At 42.9% G+C, this 27691-nt stretch overlaps 2 protein-coding genes across 8 annotated transcripts in view; one reads left to right on the top strand and one right to left on the bottom strand.

Annotated features, from left to right (window-relative positions):
- The window catches only part of mink1 (misshapen-like kinase 1), a 32602-nt gene extending 17807 nt beyond the window's left edge, over positions 1-14795 (top strand). Inside the window, exons 11-32 of one of the 6 annotated variants that reach the window (XM_027144177.2) lie at positions 64-274; positions 2798-2905; positions 3876-3962; positions 4646-4831; positions 5453-5623; positions 6142-6408; positions 6489-6568; positions 7127-7230; positions 7366-7460; positions 7697-7720; positions 8130-8278; positions 8431-8551; positions 8699-8815; positions 8960-9071; positions 9389-9544; positions 9631-9774; positions 9855-9989; positions 10172-10272; positions 10362-10511; positions 10861-11020; positions 11249-11388; positions 11525-14795. In XM_027144177.2, the coding sequence (XP_026999978.1) occupies positions 64-274; positions 2798-2905; positions 3876-3962; positions 4646-4831; positions 5453-5623; positions 6142-6408; positions 6489-6568; positions 7127-7230; positions 7366-7460; positions 7697-7720; positions 8130-8278; positions 8431-8551; positions 8699-8815; positions 8960-9071; positions 9389-9544; positions 9631-9774; positions 9855-9989; positions 10172-10272; positions 10362-10511; positions 10861-11020; positions 11249-11388; positions 11525-11608 (2902 nt within the window). In that variant the 3' untranslated portion in view covers positions 11609-14795. The remainder of the gene's footprint in view (positions 1-63; positions 275-2797; positions 2906-3875; positions 3963-4645; positions 4832-5452; positions 5624-6141; positions 6409-6488; positions 6569-7126; positions 7231-7365; positions 7461-7696; positions 7721-8129; positions 8279-8430; positions 8552-8698; positions 8816-8959; positions 9072-9388; positions 9545-9630; positions 9775-9854; positions 9990-10171; positions 10273-10361; positions 10512-10860; positions 11021-11248; positions 11389-11524) is intronic. The other 5 variants (XM_047809355.1, XM_047809353.1, XM_047809357.1 and 2 more) reach the window with 5 other exon arrangements.
- A 2354-nt stretch (positions 14796-17149) lies between these two features.
- gnb2 (guanine nucleotide binding protein (G protein), beta polypeptide 2) lies at positions 17150-26950 on the bottom strand. 2 transcript variants are annotated; one of them, XM_027144212.2, is made up of 10 exons: positions 26113-26950; positions 22869-23008; positions 22659-22697; positions 21678-21784; positions 21406-21469; positions 21112-21274; positions 20802-20868; positions 19898-20099; positions 19595-19811; positions 17150-18756 (listed from the first exon to the last, which is right to left on the bottom strand). In XM_027144212.2, the coding sequence occupies exons 2-10, from the start codon at positions 22923-22925 to the stop codon at positions 18650-18652; spliced, it is 1023 nt and encodes a 340-aa protein (XP_027000013.1). In that variant the 5' UTR covers positions 22926-23008; positions 26113-26950; the 3' UTR covers positions 17150-18649. The 2 variants fall into 2 exon arrangements, with proteins under 2 accessions (XP_027000013.1, XP_047665398.1); XM_047809442.1 differs by lacking the exon at positions 26113-26950 and adding an exon at positions 24106-24453.
- Positions 26951-27691: the final 741 nt, after the last annotated feature.

A 27691-nucleotide genomic window follows, 5' to 3' on the forward strand; every position in this document is an offset into this window, starting at 1 on the left:
AAATACTGATTTACTGATTTCCGTTGTATTGATCAAGTTCCATTAAACGCTGTCTATCCTCAGCTCTATCCTGAATGTGCCGGGCGAGTCGACACTGAGGCGTGACTTCCTGCGGCTTCAGCAGGAGAATAAGGAGCGCTCTGAGGCACTGAAGAGGCAGCAGGCCCAGCTGGCAGCACAACGCCGTGACCCAGAGGAGCACAAGAGGCAGCTCCTCCATGACCGCCAGAAACGCATTGAGGAGCAGAAGGAGCAGCGGCGAAGGCTTGAAGAGGTAACGGTCACGTACATAATACAACACAGAAATCCTCCTGCATGTGACGCCAATGAAGGAAAACACCATTTGGACTCTTGGACGATCGACTCAGGAATACGAAGGGAAACAGATGCAGCTGAGCAAAATCTAACAGCTGTCACATAACTCTAAAACCAAAGTCACGTCACGTTTAAACAATTGTTTGATTGAAAATGGAGACTTGCGAGACTTACATTAGGTCATTTCTACGTGGCGAGAGATCACCAAAGCTTAAAGCCGAACACAATACTTTATCTTCATCTGATGTTATCACGCTTCTACATAAAGTCGCCCGTCAAGCATTCGAGCGCTTGCTTATTTTCCATTATCTGCATTAATGCAGGGAATTAATGAGCCATTTAGTTGTTTTTTTAATTTGCTTGTTAATTGGACTTCCAGGCAAGAGCGATGTGAGCTTTGATTACACTTATGATTTGTCCACCCCTGAAACCCTGTAATAAAAAAACTCGTGCTTAATATGTTCATGGCATGACGATCAGCATAAATGAATTTTATCTCCGTAGAGTTTTATTCAGTCTTAAGGGACGTTTTGATTTTTAGTGTGAGGGAGAGACTCACGCTTTTTGTGACTCAGCCATGAGTAAAGAGGGCAAAGCAGCTTGCAGTAGTATTCGTGTTTGTTTATGCCGTGTGTGTGTGTCTCTGACCGCTCTGAGTGTGTGTTACAGAACACGTCCACACCACAGGTTGTTATTGTCTGGATCGCGCTTGGGTTCAGAATGTTAAATGAACATGTCTAGTGTAGCATGCGTCCGTTTAATAGACGAATCAAAAAAAAGGAGCTGCGACATGCGAATGTAAGCCAAGAGTCACAAGCTGAGGTCCGGGAAGAGCTTGTTTTAATATTTAACCTGGTGAAGAATGGCATTTAAAGAATGACCGGATTGTCGGGTGCCTCGAGGGCAGTTTTTGTTGAGTGTGTGTTTTATATCTGTATTGGAATGTAACATAACCGAGACAGGAAATATGTGGCATTTTGGTTAATGGTAGTTGTAAAACCATGTAGCTTTACATATTGCAGCTTGAGAATGTTGTGAATAATGTACACAGTGGGGCTTGTTGCTGAAGAGTGCTTCTTAGATCATTAGTAGGTAAGAAGAAAGAGGAACGATGTACAGTATAGTGTCTGAGAGAGAGAGAGGAAGCTCTCGGGTATCGAGGAGGGCACAGTCAGTGCAACACTCGTGGCGAAAGGCACTCAGTGTTCTTTGTGGACGCAGGAAATTGACGGGAGGCCGATAGAGCTTTGGCAAGAGCACAAATACATACTTAATTAAGCATGTTTTTAGGCCTCTTCTTTTTAAAGTCTATTGAGTTGCTGAGGCTCCAGGAGTGGACATATCAGTACGCTGGAGTGAAAAGCTTGTTAGTGAACTAATCCCTGAGCTTTGAGCCTGTGAGGCGGATTTATCTTGTAAGTGGCAGGTCATATTAGCTTCATTATAAAATGTACACACTGTACCAAACTGGCTCAGAATAAAAGGTTGTTTTTTTTTAATACAAGAACTTCTATTTTAATATTCAGTACTCTGCTGCAGTGGAATAAAGCGGATGGGAAGTGAGAGAGAGAGAGCACTGACATCAGAGGGCTGCCCAGTAATCGACCACAACAAAAGGGAGAAGCCACGGGTCTGTAATGCAATAAGTGTCATTAGTCGATATATTTATCTCCCGTCTTTGTACAGGCGAGAACGAGTAGGGAGAGAGGGAGGGGATTATAGAGAAGATGGAAAGGGGTTGATGGAAGCACATTTTTTTTTAATGGAGCGTGTGCATAGTACAGTTCTTTCTAGTCAGAACTTCAGTATCTGAGCTTTGCTTAAACGTCTTCACTTTATTCCCAAAAGTAAACCCAATTGTAAAAGGATTGTTCCCAGGGATTTAATGGCAACATGGCAACATTACATCAATCAACTACTTAACAGGGGGAAAAGTCTCATACGTGCTGGAACCTCTGTAAGTGCGACACGCTAAACATGCAGCCATTTTCAGTTGCTGTATTAAAACAGGAGAAAAAAAAGTCGAATCACATCAAACCCAAACCTGCGTGTTCATGTATGTTTTCATGTGTGGTTTATTTGCATCTCTTTCATGGCCTTGAATAAATCTCTACATATAGATGCGTGCGTATAAGAAGCCTGTAAGGCCGGGGCCGTGGTGTGTGGGATGCGGTCTGCGGCTGTTGCTCGTGTATAATTATAGTTATTAGGATATAACAGGTAGAAACCGATGCCAGATATGGGTGAATTTATTCACACTGTGGAGCAGCTGGGAGAGATCCACCACTGCAGCGAGGTGACTCATCAGTCCCTTCGTCACCTACATCTCCCTCTCTCTCTCTATCTCTCTCTCTCGCACTAATTCAACCTTTCCTTAACTTCCTGTTTAAAATATCCTTTTTTTTTTTTTACATCAGGTGACATTTGTTATTTCATCATAGATATTTAAAAGTAAATCTCTCTCTTTCTCGTTCTCTCACAGCAACAGAGAAAGGAGCGTGAGATGGTGAGGCAGCAGGAGAAAGCTCCTCACCGGAGACTCGACGATATGAGACGAGAGGAGGACCGCAGGATGGCCGAGCGAGAGCAGGTAGCCAATCAGCGCTCGAGAAGCGCCACACCTCCACCAATACTGGCAGAGCGTAGGCACCCACTCCGATCCTGGAATGCCTGTGAATTGGTTGCCATGGGAGCAGGCTCTCAGCACAGTTTTGACTGTGTGTGTGCCGTGTGCAGCTCCACATTCAGTAGAATTCAAAGTGGAAGAGACGTAAAAGATCAATCAGCAAGAATTAGTGTGTTGAGCTTCTCTTTAAAGACATACTAAGATGTATTCAGTGGTGTTCATGCACTCTGACACACACACACACACACACACACACACCACTACCAGCACGGCTCTCTACACCCACTCGCGCCCACTCCTTCTGCTGAACCTACAATAATACACGACCATAACAGCTCCTGCCTTACGTAGTACAGGAGGCGTTCATGCTGTCAGTCTCTTTTTAATTAATATGTTCAGTATTTAAATCCACCTGGCTATTTAACACGCTTTGTTTTGTTGTATTTTGTTACGCTTCCACACTCAGGACATCAGCACAAATGCTTAGTAGTGTGTTCAAATCCCTAAAATATTTTTTTTTACTGAGACTAGCAAGAATGCCTTTCACCCACCCACAAAAACATCTGAAGTGTCTCATTTGTAAGGTGTTAGTGGCTCACTTTTATTTCCAATTTAAGCCGTTTGAGATTTGGCCACGGAAAAAGAGCGACTCCTGCATGTGCCAATTAGATATTAACTATTTAAATCATTATGTGCAAATAATGAATGCCACAAATGTCGAACTCTGTGTGCACACATTCCTTGAAGAGATACACTGCAACACACACACACACACACACACACACACACACACACTTCAGTGAAAGCAAAAGCACAATATTTTTTTCCAGAGGACTTTTTTTTTTCACATATTTCCAGTCTTTCTCCTTTTCAGCTTTTTCTCAACTCTTTCCCTCTTTCCCTTCTTTCTCTTGCCCTCCTTTTCACTCTGTAGGAATTTATAAGGCATAAGCTGGAGGAAGAGCAGAGACAGTTAGAAATCCTTCAGCAGCAGCTTCTCCAGGAGCAGGCCTTGCTCATGGTAACACTATCCTCTTGAATTCTTCCCTGTTCCCTGCCCTCACTACCGACTTCTCTCCTCTTCTGCAGTCAGGGTTGATGCGTCTCAACGTTTTTTTAAAGGATCGCGGGAATGTGGGTCGCACCCCTGTAGATCCCAGGGAGGTTTTAACAACAGCGATCGGTCTCAAATCTACTTCTCTAAACATCTCATCTAGTTAGACGTCCCACAGGAGAGATACCATGGCAGTGTTTGTCTTTGTATGCTCTGGAAAGGTTTTATCATTTTAAACGTAGCTGACGCATGAGAAACTAGAGACTCCCTTTGTGGAGATTTCTAGAACAAGTCCTCAGGGAGCACAGAATTTACCCCAGTTATAAGAAAACGTGCAGTGGGTTTGTTTGGAAATGAGACACATCAGCAATTTTGGAAGAGGACAGTGTGTGTATGTGTCTGTGTGTGTGTGTGCAGTGTAATATTTGCGTTTTTTTTTTTGGTGCACTGCATTATGCACGGTCCATTTGTTTTCCTATTAATTGCTATCTTTTTATAAGTGAGCTTATAAGAACACCAGAAAGCATCCAATATGTCTAAGCGTATACGCTCAAGACGGAAGGTTGTTCGTCTAGGAGTCGGCCAAGAGGTTTTAAAAACGCGCAACCCTTGAAATTTCTTCCTATTCGTCTTTGAAACGATGTGCGTAGGAGTACAAGAGGAAGCAGCTGGAGGAGCAGAGGCAGTCGGAGAGGCTTCAGAGGCAGCTGCAGCAGGAGCACGCTTACCTCGTCTCCCTGCAACAACAGCAGCAGCAGCAACAGCAGCAGGAGAAGAAACCGCTTTATCATTACAGCAAGAACCTGGATAACAACAAGCCTGCCTGGGCCAGAGAGGTCCACACACACACACACACACACACACACACACACACACATGCACCCCACATTCCCATATTTCTGCGGAATTGCAATTTTAAAAGTTACAGTTTTTCCTCTGGCTGTTTCAAAGCACTGAAACCGGAGACTCCTTACAAGAATAGTAAATCAAGGTCTCCTTGCACGGAACTTTTAATCACACCAAATAGACACACGATTCGATCTGATAACGTTTAGTTTCGACAGTTTCGAGGCCCTGTTCGAGTCGTTACTGTACAAACCGTAACGGTGCATAAAAGTGCATCAGTATAAATCCGAGCTCTGCAGCCGCACGACTGTCAGAGCCGCTGACAGGAAATCAGTCCGATACCTTTTGACCAATGAGATTAGAGCATTCACGATGACAGAGTGCAGTGGATGTAAATGACGCACATTCATAAATCCTTAACAATAGAACACATCTAAAGGACCATTAAGGGCTAAAAATACTTGTTAATCTTATTAATATCAATGCCATTATTTATGCAGCATAAATACCGAAGAATAGACGGACATACAAAACAAAGCCCTTGTGCTTGCATCATTAAAGGTGCCTCTTCTATCTCTCTCTCTCTCTCTCTCTCGCTTGCTCTCTCTCAGGTGGAGGAGCGGAGTAAACTAAACAGACAGGGATCCCCTAAAATCTGCACTACCGTCTCTGATACCAACATCCAGTCGCGCTCTGACTCTATTAGCCAATCAGGAAGCGCGCAGGCTGCACAGACTCCGCCCATGCAGAGACCCGTTGAACCCCAAGGTGGTCAGGGCAAGGTGTGTGGAGTTCACATGTGCACAGCTGTGGTCTTTTATCAGCTATTGATGTATTTCAGCTTAAGTATTGCAGCTGAATTTAATGGTCGAGTCTTAAGAAGTCATTAATAGTAACAGTAATATTGTTGAATATTTGGAAAGCATGATGTTTTTGAGCGAGTGTAGTTCGCCATCATCTCTCCTGTCAATTTTCTGCTTTCACTTTTGCTCTTTTTTTCCCCCTTCAGTGACTGTAAACTTCTCTCTTTCCTTTCTGTTTTTTCCTCCTATGTCTGGGGCTCCCTCGTTCCTCTCCCTCCTTTTCTCGCCATGGGGAACGTTTCCTCCCTTGTTTTGGGATTGCGGAACCTTCCTGTCCTTTTCCTGACCTCCTTTTCCAAATAATAATGAACCCTGCATGCCGCTCGCTTTCAATTCAAAACTCGTGCTCTGTCTTTTACGGACCTCTTCGATCCCGTGAACTTTACCTCACTTTCCGGGTTTCTCGCTCTGCTTGATGCCAACGATGCTTGCCATAGTTCCAGATGGCCCACTTGGTGCCTCTGAAGCCTTATGCCGCACCCGTGCCACGCTCCCAGTCCCTCTGCGATCAGCCCACTAAGACCATGTCCGCCTTCCCCACCCAGGACCCCTCCCCTACCCCAACGCCTCGTCCGCTGCACTCCCGTGAGCTCGTCCGTCAGAACTCGGACCCCACGTCCGAGAGCCCCGCCCCTCAGCAACGCCCAACGAGGGATGACCACGGCCCGTGGATCCGCCTGCCTGAGATTGAACAGCCTCCAAAAGTAAGCTGAATGTCATTAGAGTTTGTTTGCAGAAAGTTTGAGGTGAAATTTTGTGTTCTTATAAATGTTACATTTTGTAGATTCCTCAGCGAACGGCTTCTATAGCGACTGCTCTTAACACTAACCTGTCCTCTGGGATCAGACACCCAGTACGAGCCAGGTAACACATCTCTCACTCTCTCTCTCACACACACACACACACACACATACACACACACACACACATACACGCACACACACGCGCGCACACATACATACGTGCACACATACACACACATACACACGCTCACACACATACACACACATACACACACGCGCGCGCACACACACACATATACACACACATACATACACACACATGCATACATACACACACACACACACACACACATATACACACATATACATACACACACATGCATACATACACACATACACACACACACGCACACACACATATACACACATGCATACATACACACACACACATACACACACATATACACACACACACACACACACGAGCTCACTTCATGAATTCACTCAGTGCTGGATCACATGTTTAGGATTAACACCAGCTCTGTTACACCTCTTTCTTTATTACAGTGGTCTTAGTAGTAATAAGACACATTTGGGAATTTTTTCCCCTGATTTGTTCTTGGTGCTTAAATGTGGGTCTTTATCGTAAGCCGAGGCTGATTAACTCTGTGTGTGTCAGCAATCCAGACCTGAGCCGCAATGACCGCTGGGAAAGAGGAGACAGCATGAGCCTCATGTCCAACCTGCCTCAGACCGGCTCCCTCGAGAGACACCGCATCCTCAGTGAGTCGTGTGTGTGTGTACTTTACTAGTGTATTTAACGTGCATTCGGAGTCGTGTATATAATAGTGTAATTGTGCATCATACTGTATAAGATCTGGGTTTTGGAAAGGAAACATGAATTTTGTGTGATTTCAGGTTCATCTAAAATGGACTCGTCTCCCATCCTGTCTCACGACGGACGACACAAACCTGGAGAATCCCGAACCTCTTCCAGACCCAGTCGACCAGCGGTAACACACGTGCACGTGCACACAAAGTGCAGCTCAACACAAGCATGCAGGCTGTTAAAAACTTTCACAGACGACGATTGCAGACTTTTGCAGACCAAAACTTTTCCCCTGCTGTGTAAACTAAAAAAAAGCTGACTAAAAATATTTCCTTTCCGTTTTAACACTAACCCATAATTCTACTTCTTTTTCTGCCACTTTTTCTTCACTCTGTGCTTCCTATCCTTCTTGATCCTCAGAGCTATAAGAGAGCAATAGGAGAGGTCAGTACCTGTGTGTGTGTGTGTGTGTGTGTGTGTGTGTGTGTGTGTGTGTGTGTGTGTGTGTGTGTGTGTGTGTGTGTGTGCGTTGTGAAGTGTCTTGCATACCAGCTTCTCATTTTGCTGTGCAGCAAAAAAAAACAAAAAAACATACAAATATCTATGTGCACAATTTTCCACTTGGACCAAATGCAGTCCAGGAGCCAAGTCATGCTTGGTGTTGGATATTTGTTTCTGCACCAGAAATATAAAAGTCTGTCTTACCCAAAATTTCCATTACTTATTAGTATGTCTGCTTGTTGACGCTAACATGACATGGCAGGGGCTCTTTTTTTTCTTATTTTGAGAATCATGCATAATGATTGTGTATCAGTGTGATTTGGTTAATAATGCAGTTCTCTGCACATGTCAGGACCACGGGCTGTACTCGAAGGAGCGTGTGGAGGAGCAGCCTCGCCCTCCGGTGAAGGCCAACGACTACTCGTCTTCCTCAGAGAGCAGCGAGAGTAGCGAGGAGAGTGAGAGCGGGGAGGGACAGGAAGAGGAGAGTCCCTCGGACCGGTACGTCAGGAAAAGGGGTTTTGTTTTTTTAATTTTCCTTTGACCTTATTGACAGCCGGCGTTATGTTAAAATCACAAAAATGTCAACGCTTCACAATCACCAAGAATCACGTGGCAGAAAGGATCATTCATTTGTCTCTCTTTGCTGTCAGCCCGCGAGACCCGGACTCGGACTCTGTGAACACCATGGTGGTCCATGAGGAAGAGGAAGGTGAAGGAGGAGATGAAGAACGGGCTGGAGGTTATGGTGATCAGACCATGCTCGTTCAGAGGGTAAGATACTTCTGTCGGTGTGTGTTGGAACTGATTTTATTTTACCCAATCGGACAATTGCTCTAGCGTGTGTGTGTGTGTGTGTGTGTGTGTGTGTGTGTGTGTGTGTGTGTGTGTGTGTGTGTGTGTGTGTGTGTGTGTTTTCAGACTCCAGAGAAGCGTAACCATAACGGATACACCAACCTGCCCGACGTGGTTCAGCCCTCCCACTCCCCCACCGACTCCGCCTCCCACTCCTCTCCTGGCAAAGACTCCACCTATGACGTGAGACGTCGTTTCCCTTGAAATTTATGTCTATAATATAAACGCTACTGCGTAGCTAAAGAACACGAGATCTGTCTCAGATAACAAAAAAGGAAACCCATCCACATTTGTTCAGCTCATATCGTGCACTTGTATTGATTTCAGTATCAGTCCAGAGGTTTGGTCAAGGCTTCTGGGAAATCCTCCTTCACCACTTTTGTGGATCTCGGCATGTACCAGCCATCAGGTGGAACGGGGGAGCCCATCTCCGTGGGAGGTTTGTTACTGTGACATGACAGATTACTGAAAGCAGGCCAGAGCACAAGCACGGTGCAGTCAGCTAGTTAAAGTAAAATAAATGAAAGAATGAAACACTTTCTACTTTGACTCATCAAACTTCATCGTGTTAAAATAACTGTAAAGTCAAGCACATAATTCTCAATATACCGCTGATGGTGTGCGCTATAGACAAATCGTTTGAATCTTCGCACCTTTATCAATTAAAAAAAGAGCTAATTTAGATTTTAAAAAAAGATATAGGTTAAAATCAGACTGACATTACTTGTGTGTGTGTGTGTGTGTGTGTGTGTGTAGGTCTAGGTTCTCGGTTTGAGCAACTGAAGTTGGAGGTGCGAAAAGGCTCCATGGTCAACGTGAACCCAACAAACACTCGCCCTGTCAGTGACACCCCCGAAATCCGCAAATACAAGAAGAGGTTTAACTCGGAGATCCTCTGTGCTGCACTTTGGGGTATGACTTTTGTGTGTGATGCTAACTTGATGCCACAAATCAGTATGATTAGTCCGTGCATATGTAACCGTGTGTGTTGCACACAGGCGTAAACCTGCTAGTTGGAACCGAGAACGGACTAAAGCTGTTGGACCGCAGCGGGCAAGGCAAAGTTTATCCGCTCATCAATTCCCGCAGGTTCCAGCAGATGGACGTGCTCGAGGGACTTAACCTGCTCATCACCATATCAGGTTTTTATACACAAGGGAAAAAGAATCTTCACACTAAATTAAGCCGGATGTGTCTCTTTAACCCAAACTCTCTCTGTTAGGCAAAAAGAACAAGGTGCGGGTGTATTATCTGGCCTGGCTGAGGAACAAGATCCTTCATAACGACCCTGAGGTGGAGAAGAAGCAGGGCTGGACCACTGTAGGGGAAATGGAGGGCTGTGTGCACTACAAAGTGGGTAAGTACACGTCATAGTGAGTGTACAAGAGAACATACGGTCTGGTGTCTGTCTTTATTTCATGTAACAACATGCAGTGAGGTTTTGCTTCAGTCCGACTCATTTAGCAGACACGCTGTATTTCAGACAGAATTCTTAACACCGTCCTGTTTTTTTTCCGGTCCCGTGCGCGATCCGCTCAGTGAAGTACGAGAGGATTAAATTCTTGGTAATCGCTCTGAAGAATGCGGTGGAGGTGTACGCCTGGGCCCCCAAACCCTACCACAAATTCATGGCCTTTAAGGTAATGACACACATTCCACGCTTCATGCTTGTCCAGTTTAATCAGTGATCTTTACTCCACGGCTAATACGCTCCTCTGCCTCTCTGTAGTCGTTTACCGACCTGCCTCACAGACCTCAGCTTGTTGACCTGACTGTAGAAGAAGGGCAGAGGTTAAAGGTTATCTACGGTTCCAGCGCCGGCTTCCACGCCATCGACGTCGATTCCGGAAACAATTACGACATCTACATTCCTGTCCACGTAAGTCAGCGGCTCTGTTTTCAGACGGACAGACATTAAACTCGTTTGAGCGCAGCGTGAGTCGTGCACTCTGGCGCCACCTGGTGGTTAAGAGCTCTGATAGTAAAAGGCACTTTTTGTATATAGTGAGAGGAATTTCTCAACAAAATGTCTTGTAGGAAAAAGATCAAAGGGATGAGAGCGACGCATCGTGTGGCGCTCTTACCTGCGTATTCTCCTATAACAGAACCTCTGTGTTTTATTCGGTTTTATACTCACTGACCGTAAACACATTATTATAAAGCACTGTCACTTCACAGACAGCAAGCAACATGAAGACAAATATTTTTAATATTGTGTGTGTGTGTAGATCCAGTCTCAGGTGACTCCACATGCCATCGTCTTCCTGCCTAGCTCTGATGGAATGGAGATGCTGCTGTGTTACGAGGATGAAGGAGTGTACGTCAACACCTACGGCCGCATCATTAAAGACGTGGTGCTGCAGTGGGGAGAGATGCCCACCTCTGTCGGTATGACACACACACACTTGTAGCTCACAACACTATCCGTATGTAAACCACAGTTTGTCATGTTGCTCTAGGACAAATGTGCATAATTAAAAGGAAAGCAATGAGAAAAAAAAATAGTGCCAAGATTATAGTGCAGTATATAACAGATATAACCTTCTCTCTCTTCCTCTCTCCCTCTTCCTCTCCCTCCCTGTTTTCACTCTCGGTCTGTTTGCTCTGTGTCTGTAGCTCATATTTGTTCTAATCAGATCATGGGCTGGGGCGAGAAGGCTATAGAGATCCGCTCAGTGGAGACCGGTCACCTGGACGGGGTGTTCATGCACAAGAGAGCTCAGAGACTCAAGTTTCTGTGCGAGAGGAACGACAAGGTCTGAGCTGCATGAGGAGCTTTCACGTGATGTTGATGGCACAAGATTTAATTTAATGAAAACAAACCTAACAAATCTAAAGGAACGCTCTCTCTCTCTCTCTCTCTCTCTCTCTCTCTCTCTCCCGCTCTCTCAGGTGTTCTTTGCGTCGGTGAAGTCTGGAGGAAGCAGTCAGGTCTACTTCATGACCCTCAACAGAAACTGCATAATGAACTGGTGATAGAGCAGCCGTGTGATCAGCGTTCCCTCCACACTCTCTCTTTCTCTGTCTCTCTCTCTGTCTCTCTTTCTCTCTCTCTCTCTCTCTCTCACACACACACTTTCTCTCTCTCTCACACACACACATACACACACAATGTAAATAGATACAAGGCCCACATGCTTTCACTTCCTCACATGCACTCCCAGAAACACACACATACACACTCATACTCCAGACTGTCATGGTTCTCTTAACAATGTATCTGTTGTAAAACATTTTGGGGATTGTGTGTGTGTGTGTGTGTTGGTGTGTGTGTGTGTGTTATGACGCGTGCGGATGCCAAATTGCTTAACTTTCTTTCAACACCAGAACAAAATATTCATTCTTTTTATTGGCTTTTGTTAGCTTGCCAGATTACAGTGAGTTTGCCTTTTTTTTTTTTTTCTCCCCGACTAAATTTCATTTCATTTCATTTCTACATTCCAACTTTACCACCACTAAAAAGAAGAGATGAAGAAACAACGGCGGCGGCGTATAAAGCCTTGGACATTTTGCTGGTGGCCGTCGCCGCCCCCTGCTGCTCTCGGGTGGTACTGCAGCATCTGTAATTTTCCATTCTCACACTGTACTGTAATTCAGTAGCCTAGTCGTTTAATCTAACGGATTTAAACTATCTGTGATTTTATCATTTATGTTCAAACTATAGCAGAACATTTAGTGGAGCTCTCACGATATCAGTTCTCCTATATTTTGAGCTCGTTTAACTTTTTCCCTTCGGCTCTGTAGACCGGAATTGGACCGAATTCTTTAATCATTCATAGTCGACGCTTTTAAGAATCTGGGTGATGCTTTTGGCTGGTGAAGCACCACAGAAGTGCGACCGATATTACAAGCACTCTCTCTGATTTAGCCATGGAGAATGCTCTCTCTCTCTCTCTCTCTTTTTTTTTTTTTTAAATCTTTCTTTTTTCTTTTCTTTCTCGTCTGAAGTTCCAGTATATCTCGGGCCGTTTGATATTCTCTGTATGTATAGGTATTTGGTATTATTCCTACTTTAATAATATCTCGCTGTTCTATTGCAATACGTGCTGTAATCGTGCTGTTCTCGTTTCAGATTTTCACGAGGGGAGTTCTCTTTAACCGGTCGGATTATTATGAGGTTAGGGAGAAGTAGTTCTTTCGTTTTTTTTTTTGTTTTTTTTTTTGTTTTTTTTGTTCTTTTTTTTGGCAGCAGAAATGCTTTCTCCGTTCGTGAGCCGGATTTAATAGAATAAACGGATTGAGAAGTTAAATCACGTCACCGTGCAGACGTATAGGAGGAAGTTGGAGCTTTTATCCCAGTCGTTTGACCCCTCGTTCAGGCAGGAGGAAAGGATTCGGACGTGTAAGGCTTCACTCCACTAAATAACCGATCTTAGCATGTCACGAGACGTCGGATTCGTTTCTGTTCCGCGCCGGAGGTCAGCGCTCTGAAGATCTGATCCCACTCACTCAGACATATTTTTCAGCCCGTATGTTTTCCCCACACACACAAAAATCGCACAAAGACCCCAGTGTGGTGTTTATTCTCCTACGTGTTTGTTAGGGCGCTCGCTTCCTATTGAGCATGAACAGACTTCCTATGTTTGATGCGCTCACTAATCCTGGATGCATTTCTGCTGCCAAACTCCCCGATGTGACGTCCAGCCTTATTCGAGGAAAAAAATTAATGGATCTTCGATGTGGAGTGTAATGGGATGAGCTGTGATTATCACAGACTTTTCAGGTGGAAAAAAATCCTACGATTGTTTCAGTTCTTTTTTTTTTTTTTTTTTTTTTTAACGTATAAGCCGTGACTTTGGCTTGGATTCGTGATCATGTGCGAGTGTGAGACTGTAGGATAACACACACACCCTGTGGTCCAAAGCAATAGCAGTGTGACTGGCGAGCGTGAGCAATACTAGCAGATCACCATGACGACGACGACTCTTTCCCCAGTTCACTTTTATTAGCATGACCTACTGTGGATCCAAAACCTTTTGTTTACAAATCTTTATAAAGCATCATGACAAATTTCCATTTCCGTAAATCTGGACATAGGTTCAGATCCCTGATGAGCAAACAAGAGGCGAATCCGTCATCTTCTGGGACCGGCGCAGGCCCGTCTTTATGATTCCCGAAATCTACAGCACCCTGAAGCAAGGCTTCTAAATATATCTTTTGTTTCTATTACAGAAAGCGTAGAACTAATCAGTAATCACTACCAGAAAGATGCCTATATATTTAAATAATAAAAAGGTTTAATAGCTAGACGAGAGATCGATGATTGTAACATATAAAAGCACTTTTATCTCACTTTATCTCATAGCTGAGAGACATCGTTAGTTTAATCATCGAAATCAGTCCTTCTGCGACTTTGCTTCTTTTCTTCTTTTCCCTTTCAGAAAGCTGCTCAGTGAAGACGCGTCTGTAACGACTTCCTGTCGCTGTCCTCGTGTTCGACACGTGAATCGACGTGTCACACGACGCGTCCCGGCCCAAACCTGCCCAAAATTCTGCCACAAGTTTAAGCGATTCCAAGATTTCCGATTATTGAAGTAGCCTCCAGCAGATTTGTGACGTTTTATAGGAGTTTCTGCAAATTATTTGTTTACGTGCTGTCGAAAGATATTAAAGCAGCAGGACGTTAGGAAGCAAACGTGACTCGGTTACGTTTATTGGGACGTTAACGAGATTCGATTCTTTTTCTTCTGAAAATCCACGTGGTCGTATCTCAATAGATGGCAACGCATGTAGACCCTTGTGCTTTTTAAAAAAAATTCCCCTTGTATAGAAATAAATGAATATCGATTTATTATTATTTTTTTTTTTTGGCTTTCTAACCTTTGGGTTATTGACGTTGCCCCAGTTTGAACTGCCATGTTTACCGTTCTCGCAGTGCCTTGGAGCCAGGTTGCGTGTGCGTGTGTGTGTGTGTGTGTGTGTGTGTGTCTTAGCAAAGGATGCTGTAAGAAGATTTTTGAGTTATCTGCCCCACCCCCATTCCCAAGGTTGCGTACATAGTTCAGGGAAGAAGTAGTAGTGCAATCAGAGATGTATCTCGTGTCAAGAAAGTGCACTTAATCTGACAATAAGTTCAGGCCCAAAAGCCATCGCATACAGAAAGCGACTTTCTCCAGCAGAATTAAAGCATCACACACACCTTGGGTGGGGGTGGAGGAGTTGGGTGGGGGGGCGGGTTAAGACGGATGAAACGAAATCACTTGACATTCAAAGAGAATGAAATTCCACACAAACAGCTTTGATTCTGAAATAGCTGCACTTTTTTCCCCCCTTTTTTACGTCACAGCAAAGTGATGGTTCTGCAGAGGCTCCACCGAGCAGCTGAGAAGAAATAAACACTGCTTTTGTTTCTCCTCCTTTTCTAATCCAAGCCCAATAATATTCCACTTAACTGACCGAAAAATAAACCTAGTTTTAGTTTCATCCTGTATAAGTGTGGAACCATGGAACCTCTCTCTCTCTCTCTCTCTCTCTCTCTCTCTCTCTCTCTGTGAGTGAGCTTTAAGTTCCCGACCCCTGGCTGTAGAGGTTTGGGTTGCCATGGTGAGGACTCACTTCCATGCTTCCCGATGTAGCGAATCCCTCGTCATCCCACACACAAGATCCAGTTTGAAGAAAAAGAGAGAGGGAAAAAAAAAAAAACTTCTTACCAAAACGTTAATCAGATAAATTCATATCGTCCTAATCGACGCTGAAATGTATTTTCAAATCATTTATATATATATATAGAAATATCCACAGTATATCTCCTAATCCGTCGTCGGACGAGTCCTACACGGTTTAAGATACTAACAGAGTTTATATAGAGACGTTTATCGGGTGCCTGTTTGAGATGGAATCCCAAATTTTAATATATGGTTCTAGCGTTATTTTTATTACACAGATATACGGACAGGCGCTAATGTACTGAATGTAACCTGAACTTGAAGCAATTTCTGTGCAGTTCTTTTACCGGCCCAATAACATGTTTGAAGCACAATGTATATTTCTGCTTTAGAATCCAGTTAGGGGATTAAGACTGATCTCTCTCTCTCTCTCTCTCTCTCTCTCTCTCTCTCTCTCTCTCTCTGTGTAGAAACGAGCGAGCGTGGGTGTGTGTATGTGTGAATAGGAGCTATTTTTACACCGAGTATGTGCTGTTCATGATGCTCTAAGAGAGAAAATGAGGAGGAGGAGGAGGATTAGAGCCAGGGAAAATAAAACAGTATGTTTCTTTCTTTTTCTTTCTTTTTTTTTTTTTTCTTATTCCTTTCTCAACACTAATAAGGACCAGTATGCATGAAATCAGAACGCAGCAGAACGCACACGTCATATCGGTGTGTGTGTATAAAGTCCAGCCCCATCTCCTCCTCTTCCTCGGCGTGAGACTCGGGATCAGAATTCCGGTTTTGCGTCGACGTGTCACACAAAGCAGCAGTTTCTGTGCTTAGATGTAATTAGAAATAATAATCGATTATTTGTATTTTGACGGAGACCGCCCCCCCTCTCCCCTCTAACTCCATGGTATGGAGCGTCACCGTGACGTCATACGGAGTCCCCGCGGGGACGTCGAGCCGACGTAGCGTCTCGGCCGTAGGATTTCTACAGTCCTGCTTTCTGATCAGTTCCTCCGTAATGTCGGTCTCAGGCTCGATTCCAGATGCGTTCTGGAGCGCAGTCAGGTCCGGCATTCCTCTCACCGATCCGTACAGTAACATTAAAGAAATGACACAAATCTCTTCTCCAGAACCAAATAAAGGCTTCCACAGACCGACCGAGTCCTCTGTTCTTTTTACCGCGAAGCGATCACGATTTTATCAGGAACCTTTTAGCCGTCGGCGCGAGTCGTACGATGCACATGAACCCGGTCCTGTTTCAGGTAGCATGTCATGAGATGAGAGTGTGTGTGGAGTTATTTTGTTTATTTGGGGGGGTGGGGGGGGGGTGTAAATGTAACACTCTTATTTAAGGCCTTTACTTGCTGTTTTTCGGGCACATCGGTCTTCTTTACATGCTTTTAGCTCTATGCTTACTACAAATCTCACTTTATGATCCTCTAGTAATAGTGACATCAAATCTTTGGATGATTTCTTGTTTTGTTTTTGTTTGTTTTTTTTGGCACGTATTTGGTCGATTCCGATTGTGTAACCAGGAGAGGTCAAAGGTCGATAGAAAGTCTTTAAAGGTGATATCCTCTGTGATGGGTTAATAATTATTTCTCTCTTTTGTTTTGGGTTTTTTGTTTTTTCATTACATTTCTATCCTACAAGTTTTAGTTTAAATAATAATAATAATAAAGTAGATATTTGACAAACATCATTTGTGTGCGTGTTTACGTTTGAGAGCAAATCTGAGATTTTAACGAGCTGATGATGGTTTTCAGTTTTTTTCAGTGTTCGGGATGAAATCATACATCTGTAATGTCTTAAATGCAGAATTGTTTGGAAATAAAGTACAAAAAAAAAATCTTTCGGTTTAAAAAAAAACGTGTGGTTCTTTTTTTCTGTCTTTTTTTTTTTTTTTAAGAACAGAATCCAGTTTCACTTCCTCACTTAGTTTTTATTTATTTTCCTTACAGTGTTATCTGAGGCACGCAGGGAAAACATGAAGAAAATAAGCATAGAAAATCAGAATATAAACAAAAACAAAACAAACAAATAAAAAACATCAAAACAACAAAAAGAAATCGGATATTCACTCGTACCGGATGTCACAGGTGTCTGTTTTAAAATGAAGTGCGAAACGTCAGTCGTCTAATACGGTTTGGCGTGATGGACGATCACGTTCGTACTGTACCACATGCTTCTAGTACGTCACAACACCTGCGTTACACCAGGCATGTGTTCATATCATAACCGCCAAACCCTCCAACACCAATCACAATAATATTGCAATATTTTACCAAAAATGAAAAAACAAAGAAAAAACATCTCTGTACCGTTTTTTTTTTTCTTTCTGGGTAACATTTTAACCCGGCGCATTTTTTTGGGGGGTCCAAGCACCACAAACACACGGTTTCTCAATCGAGTTGGACCGTCGCATGCCGTGTTGCATCTCTGAGCTCGCTAGGAAGAAGGTTTCTAATGATGACCTGCTCGTTGAGAGGAAAAAAAAAAAACTAAAACAAGTCGGATAATTCACAAGCATGCACACGTTTAATGTCCGAGCGGGAAAACGTCGCGTTCTCGTTAACCCTGTTAACCGAAGCTCATGGTGCTTGGACCCCTTTGATCGCTGCCACATGCAGCTAAAATTCTAGTGTTTGCAAAAAAAACCAAAACTAATAATAATAATAAATTAAAAAGAAATAAATAAATAAAATAACATTTAAAAAAAAGTAAAAGTTGTTTACTTTGTATAAAGTTGACAGAACTGCTAACGGCTAAGATCGCCTGGCTGTTACGTGGGTTTCGTTATCTAACTAGTCAAATGTAACCTTTCAGCTTCCCAAAGTTACACTGGGGTATAGAATTATCAGCCATCAGGTCCTAAAGATCGTCTCTTGTCTTCTCAGAGCCCAAGACTAGCTGTGTGCGTGTGTGTGTGTGTGCGTGTGTGCGTGCGTGCATGTGTGTGTGTGTTTTCAAATGAACATAAATACACTCATATGTTTGGATTCACAATTGAACAAACCTCCTTCCCCTTTTCTCTGCGACTGTGTATCTGAGTCACGCAACACTTTGAGTGGATGTTTTTTTACATTGTGTTGAAGTCCTGTGTGTGTGTGTGTGTGTGTGTGTGTGTGTGTGTGTGTGTGTGTGTGTGTGTGTGTGAGAGAGAGAGAAAAAGAAAGAACATTCTTGTTTAGCTTCAGTGGGTCAATCCTGTGACCTGCATCCACAGATTCAGGTGTAGTTATGTGTACAAATCAATTACCATAATAAACAACTCAAGATACCTAGTTGGCGTAATATATTATGTACAATATGTGTGCGTGCGTGTGTGTCTGTGTGTGTGTGTGTGTGTGTGTGTGTGAGGGAGAGAGAGAGTTATATACAGTAAAACAGGCATACAGTGTGTGGTAATGAGAGATTGATGTCAGTTCCAGATCTTCAGGAAGCTGTCCCAGGAGCCGGTGCACACGGCCATGCCGTCGTCAGTCACGCCGAGACAGCTCACACGATTGTCATGGCCGGCCAGGACTCCTGTCAGGGAACAACAAACAGGTCATAATGTGTGTGTGTGTGTGTGTGTGTGTGTGTGTGTGTGTGTGTGTGTGTGTGTGTGTGTGTGTGTAGAGTGACAACTTGACATGACTGTAGACCGAATTCTGATGGCTTCTTATATACACAAAATATTTATTCGTTCCCTCCGAAGTTTCAGCTTTTTTTGCGTTTGCAGAAACGAAACGCCACAATTCTTGGCAAAACTTGATATTTTTTTAAAAAAGAAATAAATATTCTGCAGGTTTGACCCGAGATGACATCACGATGTACGAGAGAGCTTTCTTCGATTCACGCGAGTTCAGAGCCCATAGAAAGTCCTTACGGACCGTATGAGTCTTCGCAGTTAGGAGTTTAAAAGAAGAATCCCGCGCTTGCCGTTTTAAAAACTTCTGGATTTTGAGATGTTTTTAGCAAAAAAAATATATATATATAAATAAAAATGAAAAAAAAAACTGAAAGGAATGAAAAAATGTAGGAAATTTTGCAAAACAAATTGAAAATAAATGGGGGGGGGTAAAATTATGCATTTTTGGCTGCAACAATAACAAAAAAAAAATAAAAACAAAATTACTAATAATATTTGTTCAGAAAGCAAATGTAATAGTCACATTTTTTTTTATGTCTTACATCACTGTGTGCTTCTAAAAGCATTATTTTATTAATCCGTCAATTTGGGGAATTAAAACTAATGATCGAATCCCTTCGAGATGACGCTGGCTTCGTTCAGCGGGGATCGCAAATAGACGTCAATTCACGATATAAAACATTCCGAAGCGCTTGATCGAGTGTTATTTTATAAGGTTTTATGAGGTTGTACCTGCACGGTCTCCTTTCATGGCATCCCAGATGTTGCAGTTGAAGTCATCGTAGCCGGCGAGCAGCAGCCGCCCTGAGCGCGAGAACGCCACCGACGTGATGCCGCAGATGATGTTGTCATGCGAGTAAAGGCTGAGCTCCTGATCCGCTCGCAGGTCAAACAGGCGGCACGTGGCGTCGTCTGAGCCCGTAGCGAACGCGCTGCCGCTGGGGAAGAACTGAAGAAGGGTGGAAATGTTTGACGTTACGGCGGCATGAAGTTCAATCGGCCGGTAGGTCGTGTAGGGATGGTGTTCATACTCACACACACGGCGTTGATGTCGGACTCGTGGCCTGTAAACGTCTGCCTGCACATGCTGTCCCTGACGTCCCACAGTTTAATGGAGGCGTCGCACGCGCCGGAAATGAACGTGCGCGAATCCGGAGACAGAGACAAACTCATCACGTCGCCGCTGTGGCCTGAGAACAGTGTAGTCTGCTGACCTGTCTCGATGTCCCACAGAGCACTGACACACACACACACACACACACACACACACACACACACACACACACACACACACACATACAAGACTTCAGTACAATTCAGTACAATTCTGTGATTTCACAGAAATGCACACAAAACCAGTCAAACTTTTAAAACATGTTCAAATCTGCCGCAGGTTTTCTACAGATCTGTTCGGAGACTCGTCGAGTGACATCACCACAACACTCCTACTGTCACAGAAAGTCGTCACATAAATGTCTTCGCTGGTGGGAGTTTAAAAGAATCCTGTTTTTGCTAATTCCACCAATTTTTTCAGTTTTTTACACAAGCAAATTATAAATATAAATATAAACAAAAGCTGCAAAATCAAGAATTTTTGACCCAGAAACACAAACAAATCCGTCTAATTCCCCAAATGAAGACCTGTAGTGATCATGTGTCACATCATGATCGTCACTATTCCCTCCTCGCTCTGAGGTCGTGCTAATTCCCACCCAGGACCCGAGCAGGAAAGCTTTGTCTAAGCGAATCTTCTCTTTACAAACTACTGAGTAGTAAAGCGCTATCTGCCCTCTTCCACATACACGAGCACACAAAAGTCCGTATGACTTTCGCACGCGTGTAGCCAGAGACTCCCATCTCGTACGTTTCTAGAAAGTCCTTATTTTAAACAGAGCTTATTTGCTTATTTGCTTATTTGAGGTAAAAATAAACTGAATACCAGGTGGTGTCTCCTGAACTCGTGATGATCTGATTGTCATCGATGAAGCGACAGCAGGAAAGGTAACCTGGGGACGAAGCAGAAGCAGGAAGTGCACAGCGTGACACACTGACGCTAGATGTCTGAGTCTCGGGAATATTTGCATGTAAATAAATAAAACAAGCCTCAGCTGTTAATATCCTGTCCATGATGTATCTAGAAAGCTGATTTTTAAAATCCTGGGTCACTGGCATGACAGCCATTTAATGGTGTTTAATATCCATTGTGCATGTGTGTGTGTGTGTGTGTGTGTGTGTGTGTGTGTGTGTACCCGTGTGTCCAGGGAGCTCTCGGCTGACTCGCACGTTTCCCTCGCGGGTCTTCAGGCTGTAGATGGAGCAGATGTTGTCCAGACCGCCGCAGGCTACGAAGTTTCCAGACGGTGCATAAGCACACGTCATCACCCATGAGGAACGCAGCGGGATGGCGTGGATCTGTCCAATCAGAGCGCTTTTAGATTAGATCATAAACACTCCCCACTACACAAACATCCATCATCAGACCTCCAAAGGTTCCAGTGTGTGCAGTGTGTAACAGTGCAGCCAGATTATATCTGCTCTGGTACCTTGTTCGTGGTGTAACTGTCCCAGACGATGAGTTTGCCATCTTGTGAAGCACTGACCAGGAGCCTGACCGGGAAAGTCACGAGGCGGGAAAAGAAAACAATAACGCGGTGATTAGAAATAGCATCCTCTAGTGGACGAAGGCAAAATTTACAACCCTGACGACAAATCGTCTTCGTCTCATCAGTACACAACAGGGTGAAATATCAGAGCTGAGGGATCTTTAGGGAAATAAATCCATAATAAAGCCTGAAGATTATAATACAGATTGTACCTGGAGTCGGTGCCCCAGTGCATGGCGTAGATTTTGGCTAAATGACCTCTGAGGGTGCGCCGTGTCCGCATCTGAATCCTACCCACTGGGTCCAGTCCCGCTGTTATCTACACACACACACACACACACACACACACACACACACACACACACACATTATAAATAACTAACTCTGGACAAAAGGTATTGATTATTTTCTATAACAGTGAAACTGTCAGGTTTCTTCTTATTATTATTCATTCATTCATTCATTTTCTACCGCTTATCCGAACTCTCGGGTGACGGGGAGCCTGTGCCCATCTCAGGCGTCATTGGGCATCAAGGCAGGATACACCCTGGACGGAGTGCCAGCCCATCACAGGGCACACACACACACTCTCATTCGCTCACTCACTCACACACTCACACACTACGGACAATTTCCCAGAGATGCCAATCAACCTACCATGCATGTCTTTGGACTGGGGGAGGAAACCGGAGTACCCGGAGGAAACCCCCGAGGCATGGGGAGAACATGCAAACTCCACACTCACAAGGAGGAGGCGGGAATCGAACCCCGACCCTGGAGGTGTGAGGCAAACATGCTAACCACTAAGCCACCGTGCCTCCTCTTTTTCTTCTTCTTCTTCTTCTTCTTCTTCTTATTATTATTATTGTTATTATTATTATTATTATTATATTATAAATGTGCACATTCTTGTATGTTAGCGTTACTATAGTAACAATGTACACATCGACTTGTATAAGAGACACCACATAAATGAGTTTATTTTAAAAAATGAAGTCATTGTTAATATGAAGTTCACATTAAGAGATGTTTTCAGATGGAGTCTCCAAGTATCTGCTGATTTCCACCAGGGGAAAGTTTTCAGCGTGAAGCGCGGGTTTTATTGTTCACTAACAAGGCAAGCTGCGTATTCTGGCCTTATTAATGACAATAAGACTGATGAGGGAACGAAAGTTTGTATTTCTGTGCTTTACCTGAGTAAGTGTCGAGTCTCCACATGCTTTCCTCGCATCCTGTAAGAAAAAAATTTAAAAAACAGATTTAGATTTTGGATTCAATCAAGTCAAAAAATAATAAATAAATAATCGAGCAAACCATCAAAATCCTGTTACACTGAACTACGAGTTCTAACACCGTAATGACGTAATGTTCGGAGCGCTCGGTGGTTCTGAAGGTTCTCTTACTCGTATCTGGTTCTTCAGCTGCTCAGCCTCCTGTCGGAGCTGCTCCAGCTCACTCATCTTGAAATGACCTTTGTCCTTTATCCTCCCTCACACTCTCTCTCTCTCTCTCTCTCTCTCTTTCTCGCTTTCTCTCTCTCCACCTGTGAAGTCAAAAGAAAAAAGAAAGTAAAAAAACAACAAGTAAACCGAATGTAATTTACTAATCGGACAACATACGGTATGAGACCTTTAATCTGATTGTGAGATCTGAATGAAAAACAGAATAAAGATCAGAAGTTCGATACGAACAGAATCGCGCAGGAACGAAATGGAAAAGTATATAATATATGTATCTGTATATAAAAATTATAGCATATCATTTATACAGTCTGAAAAATACAATTTGAAAATGATGCACAAAAGTCTTGCCTATGCTTGATTATACACCATCATACAGTACGTCCTTTAGTTTGTGTACGCTCGCGCTGCCATAATATAATATTGTAATTATTACACATTATATAATTATATATATATATATTAAACATCACTTCCTTCCTGATCTTGCTTCACTACTCAGTCTTTAAAAACCACGAGCTATTTGAAACCAAAACCAACACATTTCCTTTCCACACCTCCTATTAGCATGATATTAACGCTGTATTACACGTTTATTACTTACAATTCTACTCTTCCTACGTGTAAAATCAGCTCTAATCAAAGGCTCTGATCTTTGAGCCGTTCGTACCGAGCGTCAATTTGGATTGTTGCAGCCACAGAATATCATCAGGGATTTCCTAAAAGCTTCCTAAATGTCTAATCTAATGCATTCCTCTTGTTAATATTTAATATTTTATGCGGAGACTCTGGCGCTATTGGCTTTAAAGTGCAATTTGTGTGTCTGGAGCGAGAAGACGCGGCGACGGCCACTTTAATCTGCCCTAATGGATAAAAGCGTAATCCGACAGCTCCAGAGGCCACTTACGAGAGCAGAAAGAGATTAACGTTACTGCAAAACGGCACGGCAGATTAAAAAAATAATAAAAAGTATGTCGTGTGATTGGATCGGCGTTAATGAATTTTACAGCATGTTCGTGTCATTTTGCGGTGATTCCGGAGACACTTGAAAAAAAAACAAAAACATCTCAGCGCTGTAATATACACAGATTTTTAAGTAACTTAGCTTTACTGTTAAATGATGAGAAACGACGCAAAATATTTGCTTAGAAGAAACTTAGAAGGTGGTTTAAGTTCTTACCCTTCAGTAGTTTATCAAAACGTAGGTCGAAGTACCGCCGTCTAAAAATGGACGTGTAGGAGCATTTCTGTTGTTGTTTTTGTTGCTGCGTCAACCTTTTATTACAACGCTAACATTTCCATTGTTAATATTTAACCTATCGTGCTTGTCGCTGTCGATGCGTTGTGAGGTTGTTTAGTCGCTAACGATATCTGAAAGTAATCAAACATCTCTCGGAACCGGTGGTTTTAATATTCCGAGTATCTTGCCCGAGGACACTGAACTTGGATCAGCTCGTTGCTTTTCGTTGTAGTCAAATTCACCCAAACCTCTGACCAACCAGCGACCGCTGGATTTACATATTTCCCGTTAAAAAGAGTCGCACAGTCTGAGAGCTTTGCATGCAGAACAAGTGAAGGTTTGAACACTAGCATAACAGATTAGAAACTCGCCCAGGACTTTTACATAAACAAAATTGTCACGCAGGAGTTGGATGACTTTATAGCACGACGCCAACACAGTCCGGATCCAGAGCTTCTACAGAGATACGAGGTGTTTTGTTTTTCTAGTGAAGAATCAAATTTAAAGCCAATCAAGATCAAGGTCTTTGATCTCATCTCATGATCTGGAGATGTCTTTGTTACACACACACAAAAAAAAATAAAATAAATAAAAATAAGAAAAAAGCAGCCTCAGCTCCATCACATGACACAGAGATGGTTAAGACTAATGAAATACAGTAGTTGGCTGAAGCTGCTGTTATTTTTCCTCCTCTACTCAATTCCTCTTTTGACCAACAGCGTAGCAAATATTATGAAATGTAATTTAGTTCTTCATCTCCATAAACCCACAAAAAGAAGCCGAGCACGTGATATAATGCATCGTGAAGATGGTTTCTCTGTAACTCTGTGTTTGTTCCATTAGACAGATTGATAGGTGACATAACTAATGGCACCCGGAAAAGCTTCCGTAATGGAACCCAAGCTGTTGGGGTCCAAATTGTAGGGTAGAATTTGAAGCACGGATCGTCCGGCTTTAACGAGCGATACGGCATAATGGTGGAGCAAATGGACATCGTATGGGACATCTCTCAACGTGTCACGTACAAACTCCTCAGACAAACGCATCACATAACCATTAATCACTTAAAAAACAAGGTGTGCCCAAGCTACTCCTTTCCGAATGGGACGACTTTGAGAAGCAGCAATCTTCGTTCTGTAGGCGTGGCAACGGTCATGAAAGTTTAATGGCGCCACCTGTAGTACCGGCAGAACTTGGGACATGCAACACAGAACCACAGACAGTATTCAAGCTTGTGAAGGTGGTGTTGTCTTTGTGTTTATATATTTATTATATATTTATTATATTTCCTTAATGCATTCGATTCGATACCTCGTGTATGATTACCTCATCTACTTCATGTTAAATTAAATAATCTGATTACACTCTTGTGGAAATCTCGCCTAAATAGGAAGGATTATTGCACAATTACGAATGCGGGACAGTTAAGATATTAGTCGTTAAATGATGTAACAAGGAACCAAACATCTGTGCAAAAGAACTTGTTTAAACATCTGGACACGCCACTGCATCCCTTAAGGACTTGACTACACAGGTCAATGATGTAACCTTCAAACACACACCTCTGTGCATCGGTTACAGCGAGACGTGATGATCGGATGCTAAAACGGGATATATTGAGTGACCGGTGTTGAACAGATTTAGGAGCGTGTGTGATGTGTGTGTGATGTGGAGGCCTGTCGCATGAGGATGCAGGAGAACAAGCTGTTATGGGAATGACAAAGCTTTATCTAAATCTAGCTCCACATTCATTGTGTCCACTTCATGCAAGGTGATATTTAATGGAAACAGCTGAATATTACAGCAAAAATAAATATATACTGTATATATACTGCATATATTTCTATATGTCTATATATCTACTCCAGATGGTCCCTTTGCATCCAGTTATTTCGAGGCCCATTGACTGCATGCGTTATACATTCTACATTCTACATTCTACAATACCTGTTCGTTAAGCTTGTCGGCCTCAGCACAGGAAGACTGCAGAGCTGACAGCTTGAGGAAGGGGTTGAGTCCGATCTCTTCTTCCGAGATAGATAATCAGAGCCGAACGCACATGATGGCCGTGAATCAGGCCTTTAAAAACGCAGCAGAAAAAATCACTGCATTTCTCTAAACGGACCTGAAGATCACAAACCCGGGATTGTGTCCGCTTCGGTCTGTACTAAAGCTTGGGCTTGTTCCTTAGGAGAGAGAAGGAAAAAAAAAGATAAAAAAAATAAAAAATAATAATAACAATAAATAAAATAAAAAAGGCTTTTTCTAGGAAAAACAAAACGACGCAAGAAATCCGAAATCACGCTTTAAATAAAACGCTCGTTTTCTGTTTTTTTCCTTCCTTCCTTCCTTCCTTCCTTCCTTCCTCTGCTGTTTTCTCTCTCTCTCTCTCTCTCTCTCTCTCTCTCTCTCTCTCTCTCTCTCTACTTGATTCGTTGCACGAAATGAATTATTCAGATCAAACCTCAAGATGCTGTGCACGCGAATGTAAACAAAAAATAAATATTATTATTAATAATAATAGTCAAAAATTTAAAAAATTAAAAATAAATAATAAATCTCTTGGCTATCTCGCCGGTGTAGCGCACAAGACACCCATAAGTCCTCCAGTGTCAGACACCAAACCAAGCAGCCGGACAGATTTATTCTTCAGGAATAAACGACCTTATTATATCGCGAACCGAGATATAAAAAAAAATATATATATATATATATTTATAAGAACGAGATAAACGAGATAAATAGCACGCGCGCGCGCCGCTATGATTCCCTGTAGCTTGTAGGATAAAAGCTCATATCCTACAGCGTCTCATATGTGAGATTCGACCACACCCATTTTATACAGACCGTACCATCACAACGCCCCCTCTTTTAAAAGGGAGAAGGAGCTTTTAGAGACACCGAAACTCCCAGCTATAGACATCTGTACTCATTAATCCAGATGCGTTTACAGAAGAGAAGTAAACATGTCCTCATACATGGAAATATCCACAGACATTGTACACCCCGTGCTGGCAATATTAGCACTGTCCAGTTTTTTTTAAAAAAAAAAAAAAAACGCTTTGTGACTTTTCTGTATTTCCAAACCACATCTGAGAGCCATTTTTTTTTAATGATTCTACATTAAAAATAGACTAGTGTTGACTATCACAAATGCAACTCCCACAATGCAGTGCCACAGCTCTAGGGTCTCTGGTTTAATTCTGAACTTGGCTTTACTGTGTGTGGAGTTTAGCACGCTCTCTCCATGTCTTTGGTTTCCTCCCACGTCCAAAAAAAAAAAGTAAAAAATAAAAAAAAGTAGGTGGATTTGCTATGCTGAATTGCTCCTAGGTGAGAACCTGTATGTGAGTGTGTGTGTACTGAATGTGTATGTGTGTGTGTGTGTGTGCATGTGAATGTGTGCATGTGTGTGTATGTGAATGTGTGTGTGCTGAATGTGTGTGTGTGCGTGTGTGTGAATATGTGTGTGTGTGTGTGAATGTGTGTTTGCATGTGTGTGCATGTGTGTGTGTGGCATGGTCCC

The sequence above is a fragment of the Tachysurus fulvidraco genome, chromosome 26 (genome assembly GCF_022655615.1).
Source record: "Tachysurus fulvidraco isolate hzauxx_2018 chromosome 26, HZAU_PFXX_2.0, whole genome shotgun sequence".
NCBI classification, from domain to species: domain Eukaryota; kingdom Metazoa; phylum Chordata; class Actinopteri; order Siluriformes; family Bagridae; genus Tachysurus; species Tachysurus fulvidraco.

What these genes read in the sequence shown, in the direction of transcription:
- gnb2 (XM_027144212.2), bottom strand. Translation starts at nt 22,925, where the DNA reads ATGAGTGAGCTGGAGCAGCTCCGACAGGAGGCTGAGCAGCTGAAGAAC. An exon ending in AGAGCTCCCTGGACACACGG is followed by an intron (nt 20,869 to 21,111) that starts GTACACACACAC and finishes CTTCGTCCCCAG; the next exon opens with GTTACCTTTCCTGCTGTCGC. An exon ending in CATGAAAGGAGACCGTGCAG is followed by an intron (nt 18,757 to 19,594) that starts GTACAACCTCAT and finishes GTTCCCTGACAG; the next exon opens with GAGTCCTGGCCGGCCATGAC.